Here is a 27,668-nt window from a genome sequence, read left to right as displayed (position 1 = left end):
AGTCACTTTAAATGATATTATACGGCCTGGCTGGAGTGGCTCTGTGGCTGAGCATTGTCCTGTGCACCAGGAGGTTGCGGGTTCGATTCCCAGGCAGGGCACAGGCCTGGGTTTCAGGCTCGATCCCTAGCAGGGGGCGTGCAGGAGGCGGCCGATCGATGTTTCTAACTCTCTCTCTAAAAACCAATAAAAACATATTATTAAAAATTTAAATGATACTGTACGTTTTATAAGCATGTTATACATTTGGTTGTTACTGAATCTTATGAATATCAGTTTCAAGTGTTGTTGGTAACAGAAAAAGGATACTATTGTATCCAAACGCACGATCAGCACTGAGAGCAAGATGATTGCTTTAAGACACTGAAAATAGCATTTCCGCCAAGGAGGTGGCCACTGCACACCACCGGGCTGTCTAATGTAGCTTCTCTCAAATCCTTCTTATTTAGGAAATTAAAACATGGACCCTCAAAAATGCTAGGCTTACGATGGGAAATGTCACAATCCAGTGTTTGCTCTACGGGACCTTGACATTCGGGGTCTTGTTGGCTCTGTTATATGTACCTTTATACCACTACCAAGTGAGCAGCGTGGGGAAGGGAACCCAGAAGTCTGCATCCATTTGGTACCTTGAAACAAGGCTGCAACGGCAGATTATCCACGGCTCAGGGAACATACCAGGAGAACGCGTAATATTTGAAAGACCTGACAGATATGGAACTGAAAAACTGAATCTACATTTAAAATTAGGTAAGTATTTTCATTTTTCTCTGTTAGCCATTTTCAGGGGAAAATATGCCATGTAGAGGGTGTCCCCAAAAAAGTACACACACTTTTTTTGTTGTTTTTTAAGCCTCACGGAGAATATTTTTTCCATTGATTTTCAGAGAGGATGAAAGGGAAAGAGAGAGAGAGAGAAATATCGATGTGCGAGAAACACATGGATTGGGTGCCTCCCCCGCCCACCCTGAATGAGGCCAGGGGTGGGGCCTGTGACCGACATACGTGCCCTGAGCAGGAATCGAACCTGGGACCCTCCAGGTCGCTGGGCGAAGCTCCAACTGAGCAACTGGCCAGGGCTGTATTTGCTCTTTTACAGCTGATAACCCACTTAATTTTCACTCCTTTCCGGATTTAAATGATTTGAAATAATGGGTGAAGCCAGACTAAGCGTTGAACAAAAAAAACTTATCCTAAAGTGCCACTGGATTTTTTTTTTTTTTAAATGGGGATACTTAAAAGATAAAGTTTATGGTACAAAACCCGGCAACAGTCGACAAATTGAGGGCCCACAAATACCGCACGAAATGATCCTTGATGTTTGCGGTTCCATCGCTTCGTGTTCTCAGCAGGGCCTGGACCAGACTGGTCATTGGTTTGAAAACAGACGTTGACCAAAAAAGAAAAAAAAGTTCATTTCTGCAGATTCTTTTAAATTTTGAAAATGAGCTGTATGTCAATAAACACTGACTTTATAACCATTCAAAGTGCATATACATTTTTGGGGGACACCCTGTATTTACTATTTGGAAGGGCGAGAGAGTGTCCTTTTCAGGACAACTCACTTTTTAAAGTATGAAATGTTTTTATATACTCTATACGGAAAATAATAAAACAGGTGTAGTATGTATTTAGCACTTGAATTTTACAATTTAAAAATATAGTTTGTTATACTTGTTTCAGATAGCTTTCTGTTTTTCACAAAAATAAATTGTACTAGGTACAGTTAAAAACATCACCCCTGTATCAAAGTGATGGTAGTAAGCCAGTACTTAGTGAGCCTAATTACCTTTTCTTGCAGGTAAAAACTTTAACCATACAGACCCAGAACTTCTTTTAGGATTTCTCACGTATGGATTTAATACTGTTCTCAGTAAAAGGTTGGGCATCAAGAGAGATGTGCCAGATTCCAGGAATAAAATGTATGTTTCTCTCTTTTTTTTGTTTTGTTTGGATTGAGATATAATTGACATATAACATTATATTAGTTTCAGGTGTACAACATAATGAATTGATATTAGCATATATTGTAAAATAATCGCCACAATAAATCTAGTTAACACTGGTCACCATACATAGTTACAAAACATCTTTTTTTTCTTGTGATGAGAACATTTAAGATCTTCTCTCCTGGCAGCTTTTAAACATGCAACATACAGTGTTATTAACTATAGTCGCCAAGCTGTGCATTACATCCCAGGACTTAGTTATTTTATAACTGAAAGTTTGTATCTTTTGAGCCCCCCCCATTTCATCTCCCCTCTGCCTCTGGCAACCACCAATCTATTTTCTGTATCTAGGAGCTCCGGGTTTTTTTCTGGGGGGGGGTATGGAAATTGCTACTGTTTTTGTTTTTGTTTTTGTTCTTTTAGATTCCACAAGTCAGTGAGATCATACAGATTTGTCAAAGACAAATAAGTCATAGATACAACATGTCTTATTGTACTGAGCATAATGCCCTCAAGGTCCCTCCACACTGCAAATGGCAAGATTTCCTTCTTTGTATGTTTCCATTTTTTTAATTTATTTTTTATTAATCCTCACCTGAGGATATTTTTTTTCCCATTGATTTTTTTAGAGATAGTGGAGCGGAGGGGGGGGGGGGAAACATCGATGTGAGAGAGACACGTCAATTGGTTGCCTCTAGCACAGGCCATGACCAGAGCCAGGGATTGAACCTGAACCTGCCACCCAGGTGCATGCCCTTGACCGGAAATCGAACCCGTGACCCTTCGGTCCTTGGGCCAACACTAACCACTGAGCCAAACCAGCCAGGCTGATTCCATTTTTTTAATGGAACTTTACATATATATATTAATTGACCACATATTTATGGGCTTATTTCTGGCCTCTCTCTTCTGTTCCATTGATCTACACGTCTGTTTTTATGCCAGTACCATGCCGTTTTGGTTACCGTAGCTTTGTAACATAGTTTGAAACCAGGGATCTGAGATCCCAAAACATGAATCATTTCTCCCCCTCTTATTTGTGCCTGCAGGTGTCTTAAAAAACAATACCCAACCAAACTGCCCACTGCCAGCGTCGTCATTTGTTTCCACAACGAAGAATTTAATGCCTTGTTTCGGACTGTGTCCAGTGTCATCAGCCTCACACCACACAAAATCCTCGAAGAAATTATTTTGGTAGATGACATGAGCGACTTTGGTAAGACGGGACGCTGATAACCTGCCCAACCTCCTTGGGAGGCCGAGCTATCTCTGGTCGCGTGTGAGTTGTTTTACACAGAGACCAGCTTTGGGTGGCGCGGACGCAGGCACCGAGCTGGGTGCCATTGCCGCGCTGATGGGGGTGCAGGAGCTGGTCCCTGTCCTCCCGGTTTTGGGCAGACGGGGTGGTTAGTGCTTCCACGGGGGAAACGTGGGGGCGCCACCTGGCCCTTAGAGATCACTGGCGACGTTCAGCAAGAAGGGACATCCTTGCACCGAGGTCTGAAGGGCAGGTTGGAGTTATCTAGACGGAGAGGAAGATTCCAGAGGAAATAAGCATCGAAGAGGCCCAGGGGCGAGAGAAAACATGGGGAGCTTGGGCCACTTCTGCGGTTTCTGTAGTCTACGTGTGAGCACAGAGCCGCGGGGAAGAGCGGACGTAAAAGCAGATCTAAGAAGGCAACCGCTCGTGCAGGGCATCGCTTGGGTTTTATCTGTAGAAAATGGGGAGCTCTCACAGGCATAAAGCAGGGGAGAGACACGATGCCGATTATTCCATGAAAGAAAACTAATTGCGCAGGGGTTTAAAGGATTGTGATATGCCCGGCCGGCCTGGCTCAGCGGCTGAGCAGCGGCCTAGGATCCAGGAGGTCGAGGTTCGATGCACAGGCCCGGGGTGCGGGCTCGATCCCCAGTGGGGGGCGTGTAGGAGGCGGCCGATCAATGACTCTCATCATTGATGTTTCTCTCTCTCTCCCCGCTCTCTTCCTCTCTTGGAAATCAATAAAAACATTTAAAATAGAGGTATTTCACTAGAAACAGAGGAATATTTCCGGTTGGTTTCTGTGCTGAGACAGCCCTCACATAGACGAATTTTTCCCCTCACCTGAGAACCTCCGCGGATTATTAGCATGGTTTTTAGGAATCCAGCAAAATTGCGCTCAACTGTTCTAATGTCCGCAGCATATCGTTTATACATTGTCAAGCCTTGGATTTTTTTCTCCCCCCCCCCCCAGATGATCTGAAAGACAAACTAGACCATCACCTGGAAATCTTCCGGGGGAAGATAAAAGTCATAAGAAACAAAAAGAGACAGGGGCTGATTCGAGCCAGGCTGATCGGGGCGGCCCGCGCTTCAGGTAGGAGCGTTTCCCGGGGACGCCCCCAGCGTCGTCACAGACGCCTCCTGCCTCCCAGGCGCCGCCTCCCAGGGGCCCTCCAGGCCTCCACGGGCCTGAACAGACACAACTGGACCTGTGTCTGAGCCGGACAAGAATTTAATTTTCTTTTGATTCTAAAACGTCACTGCTTCAGAATGTCGGTTTGTTATTTCGAATGGAAGATCATATTTTGTTGTTGTTACTCTTTACCCGAGGATATATTTTCCATTGATTTTTAGAGAGAGTGGGAGAGCGAGAGAGAGGGAAACGTCGATGTGAGAGAGACACATCCATTGGTTGCCTACGATCACCAAAAAAATAAATAATAAATAAAGGTCGCACCGACGGTTCTCGTATGTATATCTTCCTGCACAGGTGTGCTTGTGCTAATGGGATAAATTGCTAAAAGTAGAAATTCTGGCCAAAAGGGAATTCTTATTTTAAATGGTGATGGGTGCTGCCAAATTATCCTCAAAAAGGCTGCACCAATGAAGGAGATCAATCCAGGGTGCAAGCGGGCCCTTCCCCTAGGGACTCGCCTGCCCTGGGTATTTCCAAGCACGTGCCCTCTCCTTCGGGGGTGCCGGTTGTTCCCCATGTTCTCTAAGCAGACTAGATCCCCATTAAAGCTTGAACTCAAAGGCAAAACTAATGATGCCTCTTTGCATCCCGAAGTAAACTCCAGAGAAGGTATCCTCACAATAAACATTTCTCAATTGAGTTGATCGGTTAAAAGCAAGCTAAAAAAATTTTTTTTTAATTTAAAATATGTCTTTATTGATTTCTGAGAGGAAGGGAGAGGGAGAGAGAGGTAGAAACATCCATGATGAGAGTCATTGATCGGCTGCCTCTTGCACGGCCCCCGGCTGGGGATCGAGCCCACAACCCGGGCCTGGGCCCTGACCGGGAATCGAACCCTGACCACCTGGTTCATAGGCCGATGCTCAACCGCTGAGCCACACCCGCCGGGCTAAAGTATTTTTTAATTGCCGGCTAGCTCAGTTTTACCTGCTTCTTTAGGGTCTTTGCCAAACCTCCTCTCTAACCCGCAATTCACTGGCTCCTTCTGCGTATCCGTAGCGCACGGTGTCCCACATTTTTAAGCTCAAAATAATGTATGTGTCTCTCTGCCCCCCCCCCCCCCGGGGGACTGAAGGCACCTTGAGAGCCAGACGCATGGCAAATGCTCCACAAATCGACTGCGTTGGGCTCTGACTTGGGCCGTCAGGTGTGTCATCCATACGGACGAGCCCGTGCTTGCCTCCGCAGGGGACGTCTTGGTGTTCCTGGACAGCCACTGCGAGGTGAACAAAAAGTGGCTGCAGCCCCTGCTGTCTGCCATCGCCAAGGACCGCAGAACGGTGGTGTGTCCCATGCTGGACTCCATCGACCGCGTGACGCTGAAATACCAACCCTCCCCCATGGTGAGAGGAATTTTCAACTGGAATCTACAATTTAAATGGGACAACGTTTTCTCTTACGAGATGGAAGGCCCAGAAGGCCCCACGGCGCCCATCCGGTGAGATGTCTTACTGTGGGGAAATCACCTAGGCGTCCTGGTACTTGGGGGAAGAAGTCTTCAGAGATTATTTCTTCCACTTGGGGGGCTTAATGCTCTATTGTTATTTGTCTTGTTTCTGAAAGTTACTCATTTTGTTTCTAAAAGTCTATGTAATGGCCCATCCGGAGTGGCTCAGGGGTTGCATGTCAACCTGTGAACCAGGAGGTGAAGGTTCAATTCCCGGTCAGGGCACAGGCCCGGGTTCCGGGTTTGATCCCCAGTCGGGGGCGAGCAGGAGGCAGCCGATCAATGACTCTCATCCTGGATGTTTCTACCTCTCTCTCCCTCTCCCTTCCTCTCTCTGAAATAAAAAAAAATAAAAGAAAAATAAAGAAAAATAAAAGTCTACATAATAGTAGATTTGGGTAGGTTTTGAGTTCCTCCCACCAAACATTCTTCAGCTTGTGGACTTGGTTCTCGGGAGGCAGTTGTACAGGCTGATCGATGGGCGAAATGCCAGCGCTGTGGATAGAAAAAGTAGGCGTCTGCCGCATTCGTTTCTAAAATATTTATCCAGGGGCTTCCATCTGTAACTTTATAGGTTGAGGTGAGCATGATTGTTCTGGGTTATTGGTCTGGGAAACTGTACGCGTGTGATTTCAATTTGAATATTGTGACTTTTAAGGGCAGGTGAGGTTGTTTCCGAAGAGACGTCTTTCAGGTCCCTTTCCCCATTTACTGATAACTTTTGACACCAAGCTCACTTTTCTTCTTTTTTTAATTTTTTTTTTAATTGATTTGAGAGAGAGGAAAAGAGAGGGAGAGATAGACACATTAATGATGAGAGTCATTGATCGGCTGCCTCCTGCACGCTCCCTACTGGGGATCGAGCCCACAACCAGGGCACGTGCCCCGACCGGGAATCGAACCCTGACCTCCTGGTTCAGAGGTCAACGCTCAACCACTGAGCCACGCCGGCCGGGCTGTTGACTCACTAATTTATCCCTAACATGTTATAGATGCTTAATAGATAGTTGATTGTACCAACGAATGAATGAACGAACAGGTAATTACTGTCAAACAATTTACTTTGGTGTTTATGGGCTCTGCTATTGAGGGACACGCACAAAAAATGCTTTGTCACGTGGTGGTTTTTCCTCTAAGTAAATATGACCGTTCGCTTAATGCCCTTAATAAGGAGGAATCTCTGAATTCTAGGACCCAATTCAGTCGTCATCCCTGCGGGAAACGCACTCTAAAGATAATTTTCCCTCTGACCCAGACAACACTTAGAATACAGGGCGGGGCAATAGTAGGCTTACAGTTGTGAGTATATTCTTGTATTGTTATTTATTAATTACTATATTATTATTTATTATTTTAATCTGCACCCGAGATTTTTTCCATTGCTTTTCAGAAATAGTGGAAGGGGGAGAGAGAGAGAGAAACATCGATGTGAGAGAGACATCGATTGGTTGCCTCCTGCAGGCGCCCCGAGCCTGCCACCCAGGTGCCCTTGGCTGGAACTGAACCTGGGACCCTTCAGTCCGAGGGCCGAGGCTCTAACCGCTGAGCCAGGCCAGCCAGGGCAATTATTATATTATTTTCTATACGAACAACTGTAAACCTACTTTTACCCCGCCCTGGGTATTGCTCGCATAATTTGGGAAGAGCTAAGTAAGCGTTATTGCCTACTTTTTGGTAGTTTCGGTTTTAACTTAGTATATTTCACGTACTTAAATATTAAGATAATTTTGACTTAGTTAATATGGTTGTTTTCTAGTTTTTAACTGTGTCATCATTACTATTGGATATAATTTTGGCAAAAAAGCCCATCATTATGGAGTCTGTAGAATCAACCTACTATTTCTGTGTCCTTTCCAGGTCCCCTGCGATGTCCGGAGGGATTTTTGCTATCCATCGGCATTATTTTTACGAGATTGGACAGTACGACAAGGAAATGAACTACTGGGGGGGAGAAAACGTGGAGCTTTCACTAAGGGTAATTCACATTTTGTGGGGTTTTTGTGTGTTTTTTAGAAACAGTTCCCTTTGTACACACAAAGCGAAATCGACCTTTAAGTCGTGTCACCTGCTGTGGCAATTACGCTATTTTTCTCCGTGAGTGTCTGGTACCATTCCGGTGTCCCACGAAAAACAACGATTTATGGGACTCCTTGCAAAAAAAAATGGAAGACATTTCATAAAATATCAGGTTTTCCCACCGTGTTATCTCCGATGTGCGGCCTATCACATTAGCAGGCCGTTTTCTCTATTGGGGAACCTCTTTTGAATTCTGCTGACCGTCTCGGTAGTTGTAGTGTGTTGGAAATCGCACCGGATTAGGCGGGTAGGGGGACCTGGATGCCACTAAATATGTAAGAGCTTCCTTGGGTCTTAGCTTCTCTATCTGCAAAACGGGAGGACTCAGGAGAGGATGCCGGAGTTGTCTCCTCGCCCGTAAATCCCGGGATACTTGCTGCGACACGGATGAAACGTGGGAACGTTGCGGGAAGTGGACGGAGCCAGGCACAGGGCCGCTCAAAGCGTCTATGAGCCCGTCCGCATGAAACACCCAGAACAAGCGGATCCGTGAAAGCAGAAAGTAGATTCATGGTGGCCAGGGGCTGGAGGGGAAAAAGCGACTGCCAGCGGGTGCCCGGTGTCCTCATGGGGGGGTGCAAATGTGCTGGAATTAATGGCGGTGGTGGCACAGTCTTGAGGAAAGACTGAAAATCCCTAAATTCTATGCTTTAAAAGAGTGATTTCTTGAGGTATGTGAATTCTATCTAAGTTACTAAAAACAGATTTAAAAAAAAAAAAAATGTTTTTATTGATTTTTTAGAGAGAGAGGCAGGGAGAGGGAGAGAGAGAGAGAAACACCATGAGAGAGAAACATCATCAATTGGCTGCCTCCTGCTGGGGACTGGGGCACGTGCCCGGACTGGGAATCAAAACTGGTGACCCCTTGGTTCAGGGGTGGACACTCACCCAGTGAGCAACACCAGCCAGGCAAAAATAGATTCAGCTTTTAAGGAATCCTGTGATAGGCCGGCCGGGCGTGGCTCAGCGGTTGAGCGTCGACCTGGGATCCAGGCGATCGGGGTTCGATTCCCCGTCAGGGCACATGCCCGGGGTTACGGGCTCGATCAATGACTCTGTCATCATTGATGTTTCTGTCTCTCTCTTCCCCTCTCCTTTCCTCTCCCTGAAATCAATAAAGATATATTAAAATAAATAAAAATAGAATTAAAAAAAAAAAAGAAATCCTGTGATAGTGAATCTTAGAATGAGTGCCAGCGGCACCTCTGTAAGATCCCTGGCAAGTCATTAACTTTTCTAGTCTCAGTTTCCTCACCTGTTAAGTAGGAATAAATACAAATGCCACTCTCAGGATTTTGTGAGACTGAATGAAATAATTGGGGTAAGAATGAAGTACAAGGTAGATATTCCCCGAGAGTCCAACGAAAATATAAGGTCCTATTCGAATGTTTATCATGTTTATCATAGGTATTTGCTTTTTACTAAACTAGTAGATTTTCGTAATAGATTTTCGCACACAAATCTAGGCTGTCAGCTCACTACTGTCCCTCTTAACGCTCTCTTTCCTCACTTTAGTCTGTCTCGCTTGTCTCTTTGCCCAACCAAGAAAGTTAGTGTCGAGAAAACGGCTCAGTTGGTGACTTTATGGGAGCCGATTAATAAGTGACAGCCGTTACTGTCCGAGTGTACATTTTACCATCTGTTCCGTGTACTCTAAGTCATGACTCCGCAGAGCTCACACTTGGAGTCTCGTGTTATCTTAGCGCGTGTTAAATTGTTTACTATATTTCTTTTCCGTGTTTTCCTTTTTCTGACTTTTTTTTTTTAAATCCTCCCTTGAGGATATTTTTTCCATTGCTTTTCAGAGAAAGAGAGAGAGAGAAACATCGACGTGAGAGAGACACACGGATTGGCTGTGTCTCCCATACGAGCCCCGGCTGGGGCTGGGGCTGGGGCCTGCCACCCGGGTGCTCACCCTTGACGGGGACTCGAACCCGTGACCCTTTGGGTTCGAGGGCCGATGCTCTAACCACTGAGCCATGCGGGCCAGGGCTTACATGAGACTGTTTTAAGACAAATTTATCATGCCACTTCTCACGTACAATCAGCCTCAGAACTGGTCACGCAGGAGAGAGGCGGGATCACCTAGCATGCGGGCACCGGCGGGGGGCCGGGGTCCCCGAGCCGGGGTCCTGTGCTCCCCACGCACTGGCCCTGTGTCACTGGGCACGCGGCTTAGCCAGTCCAGGCGTTCATTCCTCCATCTGTAAAATGGGGACGCTCGCGGTATCCACACCATAGGGCTGCTCTGAGGGTTGAATGAAGCACGAAACTAATCACCGCGAGCTAGTGCTACGTTTGTATAAAAAAAAAAATTAAAAACCCAGCGGTCGCCTGCTACGGGCCAACGCACGCGAACATGTCGTCTGTCTTCCCTGTGCCTAGATCTGGATGTGCGGGGGCCAGCTCTTCATGATGCCCTGCTCTCGGGTCGGACACATCAACAAACGGAGCACCAGGAACAGAACTGAAAGCGTCCGAGCCCTGGTGCACAACAGCCTCAGGGTCGTGCACGTCTGGCTGGACGAATACAAGGTAGGGCGCGTGTCTGGCCTGCGGGGGGGCGCACAGCGGGCCTTGCTCCCCGAGGCCGCTGCCACCCTGGCGGACAGCGAGGGGTGCTCTTCCCTGTTTTCCTCGAGACTTTTTCATTTCTAGGGAAACTCACGTTGCTCGGAAGCGAATCGACCAACACACGTTTCTTGTTTTGTTTTGTTTTGTTTTTGCTTAGGCCTGTTGCCCCCCACCCTAAGGACTGTCCCTCCGAAGCCAACACCTCTCCCTGCTCCCATCCCCACAGGCAACCTTTATTTTTATTTTTTTATTTTTTTAAAAATATATCTTTATTGATTTCAGAGAGAGGAAAGGAGAGGGAGAGACAGAGATAGAAACATCAATGATGAAAGTCATGGATCGGCTAGCCAGCAACCCAGGCATGTGCCCCGACTGGGAATCGAACCCCGATCGCCTGGATCCTAGGTCGATGCTCAACCGCTGAGCCACGCCCGGCCGGGCTATTTTTTATTTATTTATTTATATTAAAATATATATCTTTTATTGATTTCAGAGAGAGGAAGGGAGAGGGAGAGAGAGAGAAACATCGATGATGAGAGTCATTGATCGGCTGCCTCCTGCACGCCCCTGACTGGGGATGGAGCCCACAACCTGGGCATGTGCCCTGACCGGGAATCGAATCTTGACCTCCTGGTTCATGGGTCAACACTCAACCACTGAGCCACGCCAGCCGGGCAGGAGGTCTTCTTTTGTTTTGTTTTTAAGTTCATACGATGTCATGATTTGATGACCGGAGACTGGTTTGGTTTAATGAAACTCTCTGTTTCCATTCAGGAGCAGTATTTTTTAGGAAGGCCTGGTCTGAAATCCATTCCCTATGGAAACATAAGCGAGCGCGTTGAGTTAAGGAAGCGACTGGGTTGCAAGTCATTCCAGTGGTATCTGGATACAGTCTTCCCGGAACTGGAGATGTCCAATGGCAGGAAACCAAGGCCAAATCATTTTCACTAAGAAGAGGTTAAAAAGTCCCCCAAATCCTTCAACACAGAGACGAACCCGAGCGTGGCCCACATGGCATCGTGTGAAATGCAATGGGAAATACAACCAGAATGGTCTAGGACAGGACTGACTTTCCTCTCCTCTTTCAGTGACGGCCTTTAATACTTTGCTACTCATCTGCCACTAAATTTCTGGGGAGGCCGAGACCTTGAACATTAGAAGTGTATGCTGGTCACACAGCTAAGACTCTGTCATATAATTATCTCCAATTGTTAGTGAAACTCACCTAGTCCCAGTAGACCACAGGGGCTGCCCCACTCTTGGAGCCTTTGCTAACTCTATTCCTACCCCAGACAGGTGACCCGGCTCAGTCGTCTTTTCAGAAGACGTTCACAGAGAGCCTTGGTTGGTAATACCCACTGTGGTGCGACCTAGTTGAACTCCTAATTGAGAGGAAGGGAGAGATGAGAGAGAGAAACATCAACGGCGAGAGTCGCTGATCGGCTGCCTCCAGCACCCGCAGCCTGGGCACGGGCCCTGACAGGGAATCGACCTGCGATCTCCTGGTGCAGAGGCCAGAGCTCAGCTGCTGAGCCACGCCAGCCGGGCTTGAACTCCTTTCTCGCTGCCAACGTCGATTCCGGCATGGACGCCTTGCTTAGCTGGGTTCCTGGGTTTCTGATGTCTGGTCCACTTGCCTGGGTGTCCCGGTCCAGCTCCTGTTTGTTCCCATCTGCCTTTCTGTCGCTTGGAGACGCTCCCTCTCCCCCGCTTCTGATTTTGCCTTTTTCACGCCTGCCCTCCTAAGGCTCTGGCCTACGGCTCTCCCAAGGCTCCTTAGGTTGGGAGCCCCGCTGACAACCTCTGTTCCGACGGACTCGGGAACTGTTCAGCTGGGATCGGGGAGGAGGCGGCTGTGTTCCAAACCCATCCTGGGTGAACACACGCCCCCATGTCTAAAGTACTTCATTCGGGTTCAAGGGATGTCTTGAACCCCGGTGCAGATGCCTAGAAAAAGTGAAATATATAGGGTGACTCCCAAAAATGTATACACAATCTGAATGATCTGAAAAGAAAGAAACATCAGTTGAACTGTCAGAAAAAAAGTGTGTATACATTTTTTGCGGGGGATGCCCTGCATTTAATTCACAAAGAGAATGAAAAAAATAAGTGAAGGAATACATTGAAAGGAGTACGTAAGAGTGGGGGGAAGACTTAGGACAGGATTGCTAAACAGAGCCTAGGCTGGAGAAGACATGAGCTGGTTTTTACAGCAAGAAACAACGGGACTCATCTATTATGCTCATTCAATCAACCAATGAGGGGTCATCCCAGGCCAGGTGTCATCCTAGGTGCTAGGGTGCCAACACCCCTCTGTTCACGGAGCTTGTGTTCTTTGAGATAATACGTATGCAATGTAAAGAAAAAAACCAGTTTACAATCTCTTTATACCTTTGTGTTGAGTAAAATATAAAATCTTTTGCAAGACAGACATGGGGAAAAAAACCTGTGCTCATATATTATAGATGGCCAGGGTAACTTGATAGAGCCTTTTATTTCATTTTATTTTATTTTATATTTTATTTTATTATTTTATTTATTTTATTTTATTTATTTTATTTTATTATTTTATTTTATATTTTAAATTCTCACCTGAGGATATTTTTCCCCATTAGCTTTTCAGACAGAGTAAAAGGGGGAGAGAGAGAGAGAGAGAAACATCGATGTGAGAGAGACACGTCAATTGGTTGCCGGGGATCGAGCCTGCAAGGGAGGTAAGTGCCCTTGGCCAGAATCGAACCTGGGCCCCTTCAGTCAGCACGCCGACGCTCTGACCACTGAGCCAAACCGGCCGGGGCACTTGACTGAACCTTTAAAAGGTCAATGTAGCAGCACAAAATAAGCGTGTTATCATTATATTCTTGGCCCATATTTAGACCTTAACCTGCTTCTAGAAAGTAATAAAAGATTGATTATAATGAACCCATGAATCTTATTAAAATTAGAGTAAAACACAAAATAGAAATTCTGTAGCAGAAGGAAAAAAGAATTATAGTAGAAATACAGAGCATCTTCTTGAAGTAACACCTTTTCTCTAGTTTTAAAATTTGAGGATTTTTTTTTAAGTAAACCTAAAGAAGGGTGTTGTAAATATCACCTTTGCGGGGGGAAAAAAGAGACAGGATTGCTCTTTTTCTTAGAGCCCTGGGCCTAATATTAAGTCAGCTTTGGAATAATTTAATTCAGTCTAGATAGCATGGGTAAGTCTTAGAAAGGATAAAGCATGTTGCTTACACAACCACCCCTTGAATACTGTTTCAGTCGACTCTCGAATTGAAAACAAATCAGAGTCAACATCCCACTATCTGGTGTGACTGGAAGAAAATCTGCACTTGCCTGTAGGTGGCAATTTCTGGTTTTCTTGTGGAAATTTAAAAATCTTCTGCAGCTAGTAGAGTACCTGCTAGCCTGCTCAAGGCTTTTCGCAAAACACCGTTTTCGGTACGATCAAATGCTCAGACAAACCTTAAATTACGCTGGGGAGCTCTACATAACTCAGGCGTACTTCTAGGAACTTATCCTAAGATGCACTGGCCTGGAATAATTAAGAGCTAACATTGATCGCGCTCATCACCTGGTAAGGACACTCTGCATGGGTTCTCTCCTTCCATCCCCACAACTTTAGGAGCGAGGTCCTGTTCTGATTACCCCCATTTCGTTGGTGAGAAAACAGGTTTAGAATTTGCCCCAGGTTAGGGTTGCAAGATTTAGCAAATTAAAAAATAAAAATAAAAAAATACAGGATGCACAGTGATAGTTGAATTTTGGACAACCAGTAATACTTTAGTATAAGTATAGCCCATGGACCGTGCACTACAGAATCACTCTTCATCTGGAGTTCATCTCAGGCCTGTGTTTCATCTGACAGCTGTGTCTCGGGCCCCAGCAGCCCGGCCCACGCGCTAGCTCATCAGCCCAACCGTGAACAGCCGCGGTTTAACCGCAAGGCGCCCCCGCCAAGGGCGCTTCAGTGTCGTCGCAGGTCTCCGCAGGCTGCAGAATTTGGTTACTCAACAGGCTGGGCGGAGCCTACTGAGTAACCTGAGACTCAGCGCGTGCTCCACGCGGGAGCCGCCTCCGCACGCATCCCGGCCACGCGGGAGCCTCCGCGCAGCTCCCGGGCCTGCCGACCTTCATCACTCAGGCGTCGCCGAAACCTGGGCACTGCCCCCTGCGTTTCCTCCATCGGGGGCGTCGGCCACCTTTTCACACGTGTGAGGCCGTGTGTGTGACGAGGCTTTTTATTAGAGGGGAGAAAACCCCAAAAAACAAAAAAGCGACCGCCGGGGACAGAGCGCAAGCCCCCGCCCCCGGCCCCGCCCCTCGCCCCCGGCCCCGGCCACGTGCGAGGCCTCGAGAAGGTCCCGACGCGCACCTGCCGCGGTGACGTCACCCGCGGCGCGCTGGGGGCGTGGCCTCCGTCACGTGGCTTCGGCCGGCGCGCGCGCGGGAGTCCAGGCAGCGGAGCGGCCCCTGGGCGAGCGCCCCCAGGGCCTGGGCGAGCCCGCGGCCGCCGCCCCGCCCCGCCCCCCTCCCCGCGGCGGCTCGTGCGGCTGCGACCCGGGCTGTGGCGGGCGGGACGATGCCACAGCCCGCGCCCCTGAAGGCCGGGACCCTGCTTTGCCGGCGCCGGGGTGAGTACCGCCCGGCGCGGCGGCGGCGTCTGTCCCCGCGCAGCCACCGTCCCCCTCAGCGCCGCGGGCGAGCGTTTCCGGCGCGCGGCCCCGCGCGAGGGGCCCGTGGGTGCAGCCGCCCCGCGCCCGCTGCAGGGCCTGAGCCGCGGGCCTGGCGTCCGGCGCGCGTGTGGCGGGTCAAACCCGGACGCGGTTCTCCCTCCCGGCGGGGCCTTGGCTGAGGAGACCCGGGACCGCGGCGCCCGCCCCGAGTGACTTCCGGTGGGGCCCGTGCTCGCGGAGGGGGGTGCGGGCCGCGCGGGGGCCGGGGCCGCCGGCCGAGCCCGAGCGGTGCGGTGCGGTGCGGTGCGGTGCGGAGCGGGGGGACCGCGGGAACCTCTAGCAAAACCTGGGAGAGCCCAGCAACGCGCCCCGTGGGAACCCCCCCCGGGCGGTGTCCGCATTTCCCTCAGCCTCACGGAAGGAAAATGCGTGTGTGTGTGCGCGCGCGTGTGCCTAACATTTACAGCTGGGGGTGTGCGTGTGCATAACACAGCTGGGTGTGTGTGAGTGTGTGTGCCTAACATTTACAGCTGGGGGTGTGCGTGTGCATAACACAGCTGGGTGTGTGTGAGTGTGTGTGCATAACATTTACAGCTGGGTGTGTGCGTGTGCATAACATTTACAGCTGGGTGTGTGCGTGTGCATAACATTTACAGCTGGGGGTGTGCGTGTGCATAACACAGCTGGGTGTGTGTGAGTGTGTGTGCATAACATTTACAGCTGGGTGTGTGCGTGTGCATAACATTTACAGCTGGGTGTGTGCGTGTGCATAACATTTACAGCTGGGTGTGTGTTTATAACATTTACAGCTGGGTGTGTGCATAACGTTTACAGCTGGTGTGTGCGTGTACATAACACAGCTGGGTGTGTGTGAGTGTGTGTGCATAACGTTTACAGCTGGGTGTGTGCGTGTGCATAACATTTACAGCTGGGTGTGTGCGTGTGCATAACATTTACAGCTGGGTGTGTGCGTGTGCATAACATTTACAGCTGGGTGTGTGTTTATAACATTTACAGCTGGGTGTGTGCAGAACATTTACAGCTGGGTGTGTGTTTATAACATTTACAGCTGGGTGTGTGTTTATAACATTTACAGCTGGGTGTGTGCATAACATTTACAGCTGGGTGTGTGCATAACGTTTACAGCTGGTGTGTGTGCATAACGTTTACAGCTGGGTGTGTGCGTGTGCATAACATTTACAGCTGGGTGTGCATGTGCATAACATTTACAGCTGGGTGTGTGCGTGTGCATAACATTTACAGCTGGGTGTGTGTTTATAACATTTACAGCTGGGTGTGTGCATAACATTTACAGCTGGGTGTGTGTGCATAACATTTACAGCTGGGTGTGTGTGCATAACATTTACAGCTGGGTGTGTGCAGCTGGGTGTGTGCGTAACATTTACAGCTGGGTGTGTGCATAACATTTACAGCTGGTGTGTGTGCGTGTGTACATAAAATTTACAGCTGAGTGTGTCTGTACATAAAATTTATAGCTCTGTGTGTACATAAAATTTACTGCTGGTTGTGTGTGGGGATACATAAAATTTACAGCTAGTTGTGCCAATTAGGATTTTAACCCAGTACACCCATGGCATTTGGTTGATGAGCCTCTTAAGTTTTCCGTTTCATTTTGCTATGTACAGGGTGTCCCTTGAAAATGGCTACACACTTTAAACAGCTCAATCTTGAAAACGGAGTGTATTTTAACAAACACTGCCTTTATAATTATTTAAAAATGTATGCAAAAAACGTGTACATTTTGGAGGGACATCCTGTACTTGTTGAAGACATTGGGTGGTTTGTGGTGTACAATTTCCCGAATTCTTAAAATTGGTGTTGTTTGGATGAAGATAAAAATTTCAAATCCTGTGTCGTCTTCCCCTGCCCCCCAATCACGATAGACTTCACCCTTTGAGGAATGTTAACACGCTCATACCGGGCTGGCTTTGTCTGTTCTTGTCATGGAAGAAGATTTGGCCCCATGTCGTCTTTTTTTACCTCTATTGTGAAAACAGCTGGTTGGTTTTCCAAATATAATATAAAACGAAATCATAACTGAGTGGGTGTTCATACCCTGCGCACCCACCAGGTGCTGCTGTACTGCTCTCCTCCCCCAGGCCACAGTTTTAGACCAGGCTTTTTTCCCCCTCCCAATGCTTCCCTTTTATCTAGAGATACCCTGTGTTGAGATCTGCTCTGCCCCTTTCAGAAAAGTAGAAAACCGACAACCTGCCCTCATACCTATAAATTGAGCTTTTCGAGGGAGCCATCATGAAAGAGCGGTCCGCACAGTTCACATTGTCTCTAGACAGTTTCTGTGCTGTTCCTTGCAATTTGCCTTCTACGTGTGTTTTTGTTAATTCTCACCCGAGGGTACTTTTCCATTGCTTTTCAGAGAGTGGAAGGGAGGCAGGGAGGGGGAGAGAGAGAGAAACATCGATGTGAGAGAGACACATGGATTGGTTGCTTCCCCCTCGAGCCCTGACCAGGGGATGGGGAGCAACCCTGCAGCCCAGGTACCTGCCTTTGACAGGGAATCGAACCCACAACCCTTCTGTGCATAGCTAAATGCTCTAACCAGTGGGCCACACCGGCCAGGGAAATGTGTGTTTTCTTTTTAACTTCAAAAAAATTTTGTTAAAATATATGTAACATGAAGTTTATAATTTTAACCACTGTAAGTGTACAATTCAGATGTATTAAGCACGTGTACAATACTCTGTCACTATCACCACGGTGTATTTCCTATTTCATCACCCCAGACAAACTAGTCATTAAGCAGTAACTCCCCCTTTCCCTCTCCCCGTTCTGTCAAATTTGCCTGTTCTGGAGCCCAGAAGTGGAATCCGCAGTATTTGCCCTTTTGTGTCTGGCTGGTTAATGTTCAAGGTCCACCTGTGTTACTGCGCAGGTGAGGTTTCATTCCTTGTGGCTGAATAATACTCTCCTGCAAAGCTGCATCACGGTTTGTGTCTCAGTCTACCTGTCGATGGGCGTGGGGGTTCCCACCTGTGGGCTGCTGTGAATGTGTTTACAGGTACGTTAGAGTCGCTCTTCTCTGGGGTGGGAATTGCTGGGTCATAGGATAAATTTATGGTTAACTCTTTTTTTAATCCTCCCCCGAGGATATGTTTAGAGAAAGGAAGGGAAAGAGAAACATGGGTTGGTTGCCTCCTGCACGTGCCTTGACCGGAAATGGAGCCTGCAGCCTGGGTAGTGGCCTGACTGGGAATCGGACCTGCAGCACAGGGTGGCTCACGTGACAGGATGACGGTCCGGCCGGCCGACCCCCCCCCCCCAGGCTGTCTACCTACCACATTCTTCACATTTTAAAAATGCTTTCTGCCCTGGCCAGTTTGGCTCAGTGGTTAGAGCACTGGCCCTCGCACTGAAGGGTCCCAGGTTCGACTCTCGCCAAGGGCACGTACCTCAGTTGCAGGCTCGATTCCCGGCCCCGGTCAGGGAGCTGTGGGAGGCAGCCAGTCTCTCATGTCTATGTTTCTCTCTCTCCCCCTCTCCCTTCCACTCTCTGTGAAAAGCAATGGAAAAAATATCCTTGGGTGATTTAAAAAAAAAAACAAAAACTTTCTTATAAACCCACCCGCCTCACTGATTGCTAAATCTGATGACTCCCTTCCCCCCAATCTCGCCTCTCTTGGCTCGCCCTCGCTCAAGTCTTTGTGACACTTGGTGTTGCTGGTCAGACCACCCTCTGGAGGTGCTGGGCTTCGTGATTCCTCCCAGGTCCTTCATAGGCTCTTCCTTCTGCACAGGACAGGGTCAGGGCTTGCTCCCTAATCCATTTTGTGCTCTTCATTGCTTAAACCCTCCTCTGTTCATGGCACTTAAACCATAATTTTGATGTTTATTATTAACTTCTCCCTGAGGCTTAGATTTGAACACCTGGCTGTGGGCAATATCAACGTTCTTTTGAATGCAGCATTTCCAAAACGGAATTCACCTGTTAACCCTCCCAGACCTGCTCTCCCCATGCGCCCTGTCATTAAGGCCTGACAGCTGGTGGTGGTTTTACTCCCCCTTTCTCCCTTAGGGTCCCATGTCCGGTCAAACTGACAGGTGCAGACAGTTCTGCCTCTGGCCCTCCTCTCCACTGACTTCCACAGCTCTGGGTCAAGCCGTGATTGCCTCTTACTGGAAGTTTTGTTATTGGGCTCCCTGATTTTAGATTTTTTTCTCTGTTCCAAACGTTTTACACACTGCTTCTAGAATTTTCTTCCTAAGATATATTTGCTTACAGCTGCTCCTTTTGCAAGCAGAACAGGCTAATTCTCCTCAGGGTCAGAGCCCCTGCCTGTCCGCATAGAGTTAGTCAGCGTCATCCAGCTAACGTGTGTTCGTCAGGCCAGCCATTCTATTTGCTGTTCAGTTTGGAAAACTAAAAACAAACACATGGTGCAATTTCCCAGGACTTGAGAGCTTTCTGCTTGAGATAGCATTTCAGTATTTGGCCATTGAAGTTTTAATCTTTAAAGTCAAACTTAAGTCTCAATTTCTATAAGAAATTTTCTTCTAAGTTTTCATACAGAATTAATTTCTCTCCCATACTTGTTTCTGTAAAGTTTGTTTCTGTCTTTATTGTAGTACTTTTTAGAGTTTGCTTTAGGATATGCCTGAGCTTTTCACCTGATTTATTATTTTGGGGGGATTTTTGTTCTTAGAGAAAGTGAGATGACTGACCAGGGGTACAAAGGTTTTTAAGGCTCGTGGGCCATTGTCAAATAAATGATTTTTAAAATAGCCCTGCAGTTGCCCTGGCCGGGTGGTTCGGTTGGTTGGAGCATTGTCCTGTACACCAAAAAGGTTGTGGGTTGGATTCCCGGTCAGGGCACATACCTAGGTTGCGGGTTTGCTTCCCCTTTGGGGCTTGTATGGGAGGCAACCCATTGATGTTTCTCTCTCACATCAATGTTTGTCTCTCTCTCTCTCTCTCTCTCTCTCTCTCTCCAAAATCAATAAAAACATATCCTTGGGTGAGGGTTATAAAAATAAAAAGGCTCTGCAATTTATAATTTCATCACTGATAAATGCATCATTTAGCTACTTGTACTTCAATGAGTATTAAAAATGTTAATTCAAGAGTTAGAAAATACTTTTATTTGCATGTCTTTACTAATTATTGACACTGAAGATTTTTCCATATGTACTTCCAAGCTTTATCTAAGTTTTTTCATTTATCGATAGTTTAAAAAATGCCATGTGTAGATTTCCAGCCTCAGCATAACAGAGTAGAACAGGGTCTCTCAGTTTGGCACTGTTGATATTTTGGGCCAGACAATTCTCTGTTGCTGGGGATGGTCCTATGCATTGTAGCACTGCTGGCCTCTAGCTGTGAAATGCTAGTAGAATCCCCCAAGTTGTGACAACCAAAAACATTTCTAGACATTGCCAAAAGACCTTGAGGGTTGCCAGGTTTCCCCAGACATTGCCAAATATCCCAGCCCCTGGCTGAGAACCACTGGAGCAGAATGGGGAGTGTGGACTTGGCACCAGGGGACTGACTTCACTGGCATAGTCCACCCTTCTGACTTCTCTGCATTTACACACCCTTTACCATGCATTTCCACGTGAACATTCTGTGATCTAAAGACTAAGTCGAAAAGTTAGTCTCCAGTGAAACTTGTATTACTTAACAAGGAGGAAGCAGAAGTGAGGAGAAAAGAGTTTATATATAGAAAAACAAAACCCACAGAATCTGAGTCCATGCACAAAAATTAGCTGAGGCCGGGTGTGGCTCAGCGGTTGAGCGTCGACCTAGGATCCAGGCGATCGGGGTTTGATTCCCGGTCAGGGCACGTGCCCGGGTTGCGGGCTCGATCAATGACTCATCATTGATGTTTCTATCTCTCTCTCTCCCCCTCCTTTCCTCTCTCTGAAATCAATAAAGATATGTTTAAAAATAATAATTTTTTTAAAAAGTGCCCACAAAAATTAGCTGAGGACTCAATCGTGTAAGCACATTACAGCCCCTAGAAACCAACATACAGGGTGTGGCAAAGGTAGGTTTACAGTTGTGAGTGTGAAAGTTTATTGTGGTATTACTACTTACTGCATCAGCTTCCATACGAACAACCGTGAACCTGCTTGTGCCCTACCCTGTACCTACATAACCCAGCACCCTAATAGAAGGGCCATGGTCAGAAGAGCATTTGTCGGGCGATATACATATATATAAAGTTTTATTATAGAAAATTTAGCCTGGAAATATTAATGTATTTAAAAAAAAATCTATTAGTGGTCAATCTTTTTTCATCTATACCCCTCCTATCTTACCACCTATTGGCTAATTTGAAGCAAATCTCAGATATAGGATTAGATGATTTTAGCAATACGAAACAAGTTCCTTCTGACCTCCAATTTTTTAAAATAAACTTTTTATTTTAGAATAGCTTTAGATTTACAGAAAATTGCAAAGATAGATGCTGAGAGTTTCTATATATCCCATACCAAGTTTCCCTTGTTAGTAACAGCTTATGTTAGCATGGTACAGTTATCAAAATTAATGACCCAGCAGTGATGTATTATTAACCAGCATCCATACTTTATTCACATTTCCTTAGTTTTCACCTACTGTCCTTTTTCTGTTCGAAGGACATTAGACTAAAATGAAGGGCCCCCATCTAGGATACCGCATTGCGTTTAGCATCATGGTTTCGTAGGCTCTTCTTGCCTGTTTCTCAGACTTCCCTTGTTTTTGATGACCCTGACAGTTTTGAGGAATAGTGGCCAGGTATTTTATAGCATGTCTGTCAGTTGGGATTTGTCTGATATTTTTCTCAGTATTATATTGGGAATGTGGATTTTGGGGAAGAAAACCACAGAAGTAAAATGTCATTCCCATCACACCCTGCATCCTCTCACCATGATGTTAACTGATCAGTGCTGAGGCGGTTTGTCAGGTTTCTCCACTGTAAAGTTACTCTGTTTTCCTCTTTTCCTACTCTGCTGTCTGAGAGGAAGTCCCTGCGCACTGCCCACGTTTCACAGGTGGGAGTTACGCTTCACGTTCTCTAGGGCAAAGGAGCTACATAAATTATTTGGAATTCCGCCAGGAGATCTATTCTACCTTATTATTTATATATTTAATCATTTATATTGGTATGAACTCGGGTATTTACTTCTGCTTTGGGTTATACCATTTTATTTCATTGCCTAAATTGTTTTTGCTATTGCCATTGTGAGCTCTTTCAGTTGGTTCCATCTGTTCCTTTGACATACCCCCATCATTATGGAGTTTCGTTGTTGCTTTTGAGGGTGGTTGTGTTTTGGGGTTTTTTTTTTTGGAGGCACGTCCTTTCTAACACTACAAAGTGTTCCAGGCTCATCTTGATATTTTCTGTCCTAGTCCTAGAATTGGTCATTTCCTCAAGGAGCCTTGGTTCCTTTTGTATTCATCCTTTTATGCTATTAGAAACCAAGATTTGGACACTAGGTGTGCTTTGTTACTGCGGTCGTGTTCTAGAAGAGAGCAAGGCCCTCTGAGCTGACAAGCAAGAAAATATATGTGTACATACTTGCCCTTGTTCATACTTACATGTAAATACTTATATGTGTAACCATCTCTGTCTAAAACTAACATGTTAAGCTGAACACCTTTATACGGATATCTCGTACTCTAATCCATTACCACATGGGTCATTCTAGCCTTGCTTCTCTGTAACCTTCTCCAACAGTTAGAAACTTGGCTTCCACCGTCCATTTATTTCATTGCTTCGTTCTAGTATACAGTCATGCACTGCATAACAACTTTTCTGTCAGCACCGACTGCATATATGACAACGCTCCCCCATAAGTGGTCCCGTAAGGTTGTAATGGAGCCGACAATACTCGGTAACGTCATAGCACAACTCATTCCTCACGTGTTTGTGGTGATTCTGGTGTAAACGAACCTGCCACGCTGCCAGCCCTATAGCAGGACAGCGCATACATTTACACAGTACGTGATACTTGATGATAAAGGGCTGTTTGGTTGATGCATTTACTGCACTCTGCTCTTTGCCCTTATTTTAGAGTGCACTGTATCTACTTATTAAAAGAGAAGTTTGCCGAAAAGCACTGTGCCATGTTATCCCAGCAGCAGCCTCATGCATCTCATATTTGCCGTGTCTTTTTAGAAAAATTGAAATTATTAGGGTGACATCGGTTAACAAGATGATGTAAGTTTCAGGTGTACAGTTCTATAGCACATCGTCTGTATAGTGCATTGTGTGCTCACCACCCAAGGTCTAGTCTCCTGCGTCCATCTATTTGATTCCCTTTACCCTCTTCAGCCTCACCCACCTCCCTTCCCCCTGCGAACCACCTTACAGTTGCCTGGACCTGAGTTTGTTCGTTTGTTGCTTTCTGTTTTACATCCCACATACAAGTGAAATCATGTGGCTCTTGTCCTTCCATCTGACTTATTTCACTTAGCGTGATACACTCGTCGCAAATGGCAGTGTTTCATCCTTTCTACTGTGAATAATGCTGCGGTGAACATAGGGGTACATATATTGTTACGAATAAACATTTCCAAAGTTTTCAAGTAGGTATCCAGAACAGGGATTCTGGGTCATATGGTAGCTCTGTTAAGTTTTTGAGGCCCCGTACACTGTTTTCCATAGTGGCTGCACCAGTTTACACTCCCACCAGCAGTGTACAAGGGCTCCCTTTCCCCACATCCTCTCCAACTCTTGTTATTTCTTGTCTTATTGATAATAGCCATTCTAACAGGTGTGAAGATGGTATTTCACTGTGGTTTTGATTTGCATTTCCATTATAGTCAGGGAAGTGGAGCATCTTCTCATATCTGTTGGCCATTTGTATGTCTTCCTGGGAAAATGTCTGTTGAGGTCCTCTGCCCGTTTTTTAAATTGGATTTTTTGTTGTTGAGTTGTATAAGTTTTCTTTTATATTTTTGATACTAGCCCTTTATCAGAGGTATTGTTTGCAAATACATTCTCCCATTTGCTTGGTTGCCTCTTGCTTTTGTTGACGGGTTTCTTTTGCTGTACAGAAGCCTTTTAGCTTGATGTAGGCCTATTCATGCATTTTTGCTTTCACTTCTCTTGTCTTTGGGGTCAAGTTCACAAAAACCTCTCTGAGACCAAGGTCCCTAAGTTTTGTACCTATGTTTTCTTCTATGTATTTTATTGTTTCAGGTCTTACATATGTCTTTACTCCATTTTGAGTTATTTTTAATGTATGGTGTAAGATAGCAGTATACTTTCATTATTTTGCATATGGCTTTCCAATTTTCCAAAACTTTATTATTGAAGAGGCTTTCCTTTCTCCATGGTATATTTTTGGCTTCTTTGTTGAAAATTAGTTGCCCATATATGTGTGGGTTTATTTCTGGGCGCTCAATTCTGTTCCATTGGTCTGTGTGTCTGTTTTTCGGCCAATACATGCTGTTTTGATTATTGTAGCTTTGTAATATAATTTGAAGTCAAGGAGTGTGATACCTCCGGCTTTGCTCTTTTCTCCCAGGATTGCTTTGGCTCTTCAGGATATTTTGTGGATCCATACAAATTTGATGATTTTTTTTTTCCTATCTCTTTGAAAAATGCTGTTGGGACTTTGGTGGGGTTTGCATTAAATCTGTATATTGCTTTAGGTAGTGTGGGCCATTTTAACTATGAAATTGCCTAGCAATGCATTTCTCAGCATGTATCCCAGTGGTTAAGTGGCCACATGACTGTACAGACAGTGTTTTCAGAACTGTTTACCTATATCTCCTTGGGAAACAACTTTATTAGCTAGAATACAGTGCATATGCCCAGTTCCATTTGCCGTTAGTCTAATAGACCCCAACTATTTCTAGCATTAAGTCAGCACCTTTTCTCCCTATTCTCTTCAGTGAGATTGTTTCATACATTTATAATACATTTTTTTTTTTTTCTCTCATTTTGCATTTCATTCTAGGGTCCCTTGAGCTCTTAAATGATTTTTTAAATTTGCATGCATTAAGGTTCACTGTTAGGTAAAGGCTTACGGGTTTTGACAAAAGCAGTGTTGTGTATTTATCTCTTTAATACCATACAGAATAGTTTTACTGCCCTAATAAAATCTGTGCTTCACCTATTCATCCTCACCCTCCCCACCGTTTGAGCCCCTAACAATCACTGATCTATTTATCATCTCTGTAATTTCATGTTTTCCAGGATATGGAATGTCATATAATTGGAAGCTGATTTACTAGTAAAATGCACTTAAAGATATCTTGTGTGGCCCCTCCCTCCCTCCCTCCCTCTCTCCCTCTCCCCTTTCTCACTTTATCTTTTTGCAAAATAATATTTGATGGTTGTACCACAGTTTGTTCATCCATTCACCTTTTGAGTAGCATCCTGATTGCTTCCAAGTCTTGGCAATTATGAGTAAAGTTGCTATAAACATTTGTGTGCAGGTTTTTGTGTGTGAGTTTTAGCAGTTTCAAGGAATTGGTCCATTTCATCTTAAGTTATATTTGTAGGCATAGAGCCGTTTGTAGTAATTTCTTTATTATACTTTTAATCCATGTTAACAGTCGTGATGTTCTGTCCTTCATTTCTGATACTGGTAATTTGTGTCTCCCCCTTTTGTAGGAGGTGATGAGTGGGTAGCCTGCCTAGAGGTTTATCAATTTTATTGATCTTTTTAAAGGACCAACTTTTGGTTTCATTGATTTTTTGCTTTTTTCTTCTGTTTTCAGTTTTATAGGTTTCTGTTCTAATTTTTATTATTTATTTTCTTCTGGTAGCCTTAGGCTTAAATTGCTCTTCTTTCTCTGGTTTCCTAAGGTGGAAGCTTAGGTTATGGATTTCAGATCTTTCTTCTTTTCTAATATATACATTTAATGCTATAAATTTTCCTCTAAGTTCTGCTTTTGCTGCATCCCACAAATTTTGATGTTATATTTTCAGTTCAAAATATTTTAAAATTTCTTTTGAGACTTTAATTTCCAGATACCTGAGGGATTTTTGTTATTGATTTCTAGTTTAATTTCATCGTGTCTAAGAATATACTTTGTGTGATTTTTAATCTTTTATCTGTTCAAGTATGTTTTATAGCCCAGAATGTGTCTCCATTGGTGAATGTGGGCTAGAGAAGAATGTGTTCTGGTGGTAAAGAGAGGAAGGATAGGAGTTCTGTAACCTCCAACCCACTAAGTCCCAGCCTTTGTCCTTCACAAGGGTCTCCCGGGGTGTGGCTCCTTCCCCCTTGCAGCCTCCTCCCTTTCCTAGCTGCAGAGTTCCCAGTCTTCCTCTACACCTTCACCTTTGTTGATTATCTTTTACCCCTTAGGTTTTATCATAGGTAGGCTAGACAGGGCTGGAGTGGGAGGACTATCCTTTCCCAACCATTTTTATGGAGAAGGTGCTGGGCTTATTTCACAGTGTTTATTCTTTCCCTCCCCTGCCAGATTCACCAGAGGATCTTTCTGGGATTTTTACCTTCACCTTGAGGACCTGGTGGGGTTCCTGGAGGTAAAGCCCATAAAAGTGTGCCTGCCCCCCAAGACTGCATCCCCGGAGTTTCTAACTCTCGTGTGCCTGCCCCCCAAGACTGCATCCCCGGAGTTTCTAACTCTCGTGCCAGTTCACATCCAGCCTCCAGCACCAGTTTATGGCTCCAGCAGCTTTGCTCCAGGTAAGCAGATCTCCGCTGTGTCTCTCCAGGTTTTGGGTAGCAGTTTGCCCTATAACTTCATTTCTTTGATGGGGCTAAAAGTGTTATTAATTTTCAGTTTGTCCAGCTTTTCTTGTTCTAAGGATGGGAGTGGACGTCTAAGCAGAAGTTACCCCCCTTCTTTTTTAATTTTAATTTTTAAAATTTATTTTTAAATTATAGTTGACATACTTTATTATATTTGTTTTAGGTATACAATATAGTGATTAGAAATTCATATACTTTATTTGTGGACAAATTAAGGGGTTCTGTGGAAAGTAACCTCACAGGATGATCTGGTCATAAATTCCTAATCAGACAGGTGGTGGTGGGTAGTCATGCCCCAGGAATGTAACATCTTTAGTAAAGGGTTTGAAATGCCTCTTTTCAGATCCATTCTTCTAATGCATGAACCACCCTTTCAGACTTAACCATCCTCAAGAGAGCAAACAATCTTAACTATCCTGTAGGCCAATCCCTGCATGCCTTGCTTTCTCCCACTTTCCTGTAATGTTCCTTGTTCCCTCCTTAATTTCAGGTGCATAAAAGAAGCTGCAAAACTGTTATTCTTGGGAGCGTTTGAGATCCTGCTCCCCAGCGTATGTTGTCAGTTTGGCTCAAATAAACTCCAGAAAATTCTCTGCAGATTTGAATGTCTCTTACGTCCACAGAAGTGATGCCCCCGATAAGTCTAGTACCCATCTGACACCAAACATAGTTATTACTGTATTATTAACTATACTGCCTATGTTATAGCATAGTAAGCACCTAGGAAAATTCCAGGACAAGCAGAACAGGGAAATAAATAGTTAAACAGCAGTTTGTGGCCACCTAGTAAATC

At 45.6% G+C, this 27,668-nt stretch overlaps 2 protein-coding genes across 8 annotated transcripts in view; both read left to right on the top strand.

Annotated features, from left to right (window-relative positions):
* The first annotated feature begins 455 nt into the window (after positions 1–455).
* Positions 456–12,933, top strand: GALNTL5 (polypeptide N-acetylgalactosaminyltransferase like 5). Its single transcript, XM_081147106.1, has 8 exons — positions 456–750; positions 1,802–1,922; positions 2,999–3,165; positions 4,184–4,306; positions 5,597–5,846; positions 7,713–7,830; positions 10,317–10,466; positions 11,280–12,933. The coding sequence occupies exons 1-8, from the start codon at positions 489–491 to the stop codon at positions 11,454–11,456; spliced, it is 1,368 nt and encodes a 455-aa protein (XP_081003232.1). The 5' UTR covers positions 456–488; the 3' UTR covers positions 11,457–12,933.
* A 1,985-nt stretch (positions 12,934–14,918) lies between these two features.
* GALNT11 (polypeptide N-acetylgalactosaminyltransferase 11) overlaps positions 14,919–27,668 on the top strand; it is a 37,601-nt gene continuing 24,851 nt past the window's right edge. For 2 of the 7 annotated variants that reach the window (XM_081147010.1, XM_081147007.1), the window contains exons 1-2: positions 15,209–15,400; positions 26,583–26,809. The gene's annotated coding sequence lies outside the window, so the exon portion shown is untranslated. Of the gene's footprint in view, positions 15,140–15,208; positions 15,401–26,582; positions 26,810–27,668 lie in introns of those variants that run through there. The other 5 variants (XM_081147012.1, XM_081147011.1, XM_081147006.1 and 2 more) reach the window with 4 other exon arrangements.

This window comes from Miniopterus schreibersii, assembly GCF_964146895.1.
Source record: "Miniopterus schreibersii genome assembly, chromosome: 9".
Lineage (NCBI taxonomy): Eukaryota > Metazoa > Chordata > Mammalia > Chiroptera > Miniopteridae > Miniopterus > Miniopterus schreibersii.
This window is presented reverse-complemented; position numbering and strand designations above follow the sequence as displayed.

Excerpts from the sequence above, each read along its gene's own strand:
- GALNTL5 (XM_081147106.1), top strand. The coding sequence starts at position 489 with ATGGGAAATGTCACAATCCAGTGTTTGCTCTACGGGACCTTGACATTC. Across the intron at positions 4,307-5,596 it reads CGGGGCGGCCCGCGCTTCAG|GGGACGTCTTGGTGTTCCTG; the intron begins GTAGGAGCGTTT and ends TTGCCTCCGCAG. Across the intron at positions 7,831-10,316 it reads ACGTGGAGCTTTCACTAAGG|ATCTGGATGTGCGGGGGCCA; the intron begins GTAATTCACATT and ends CCCTGTGCCTAG.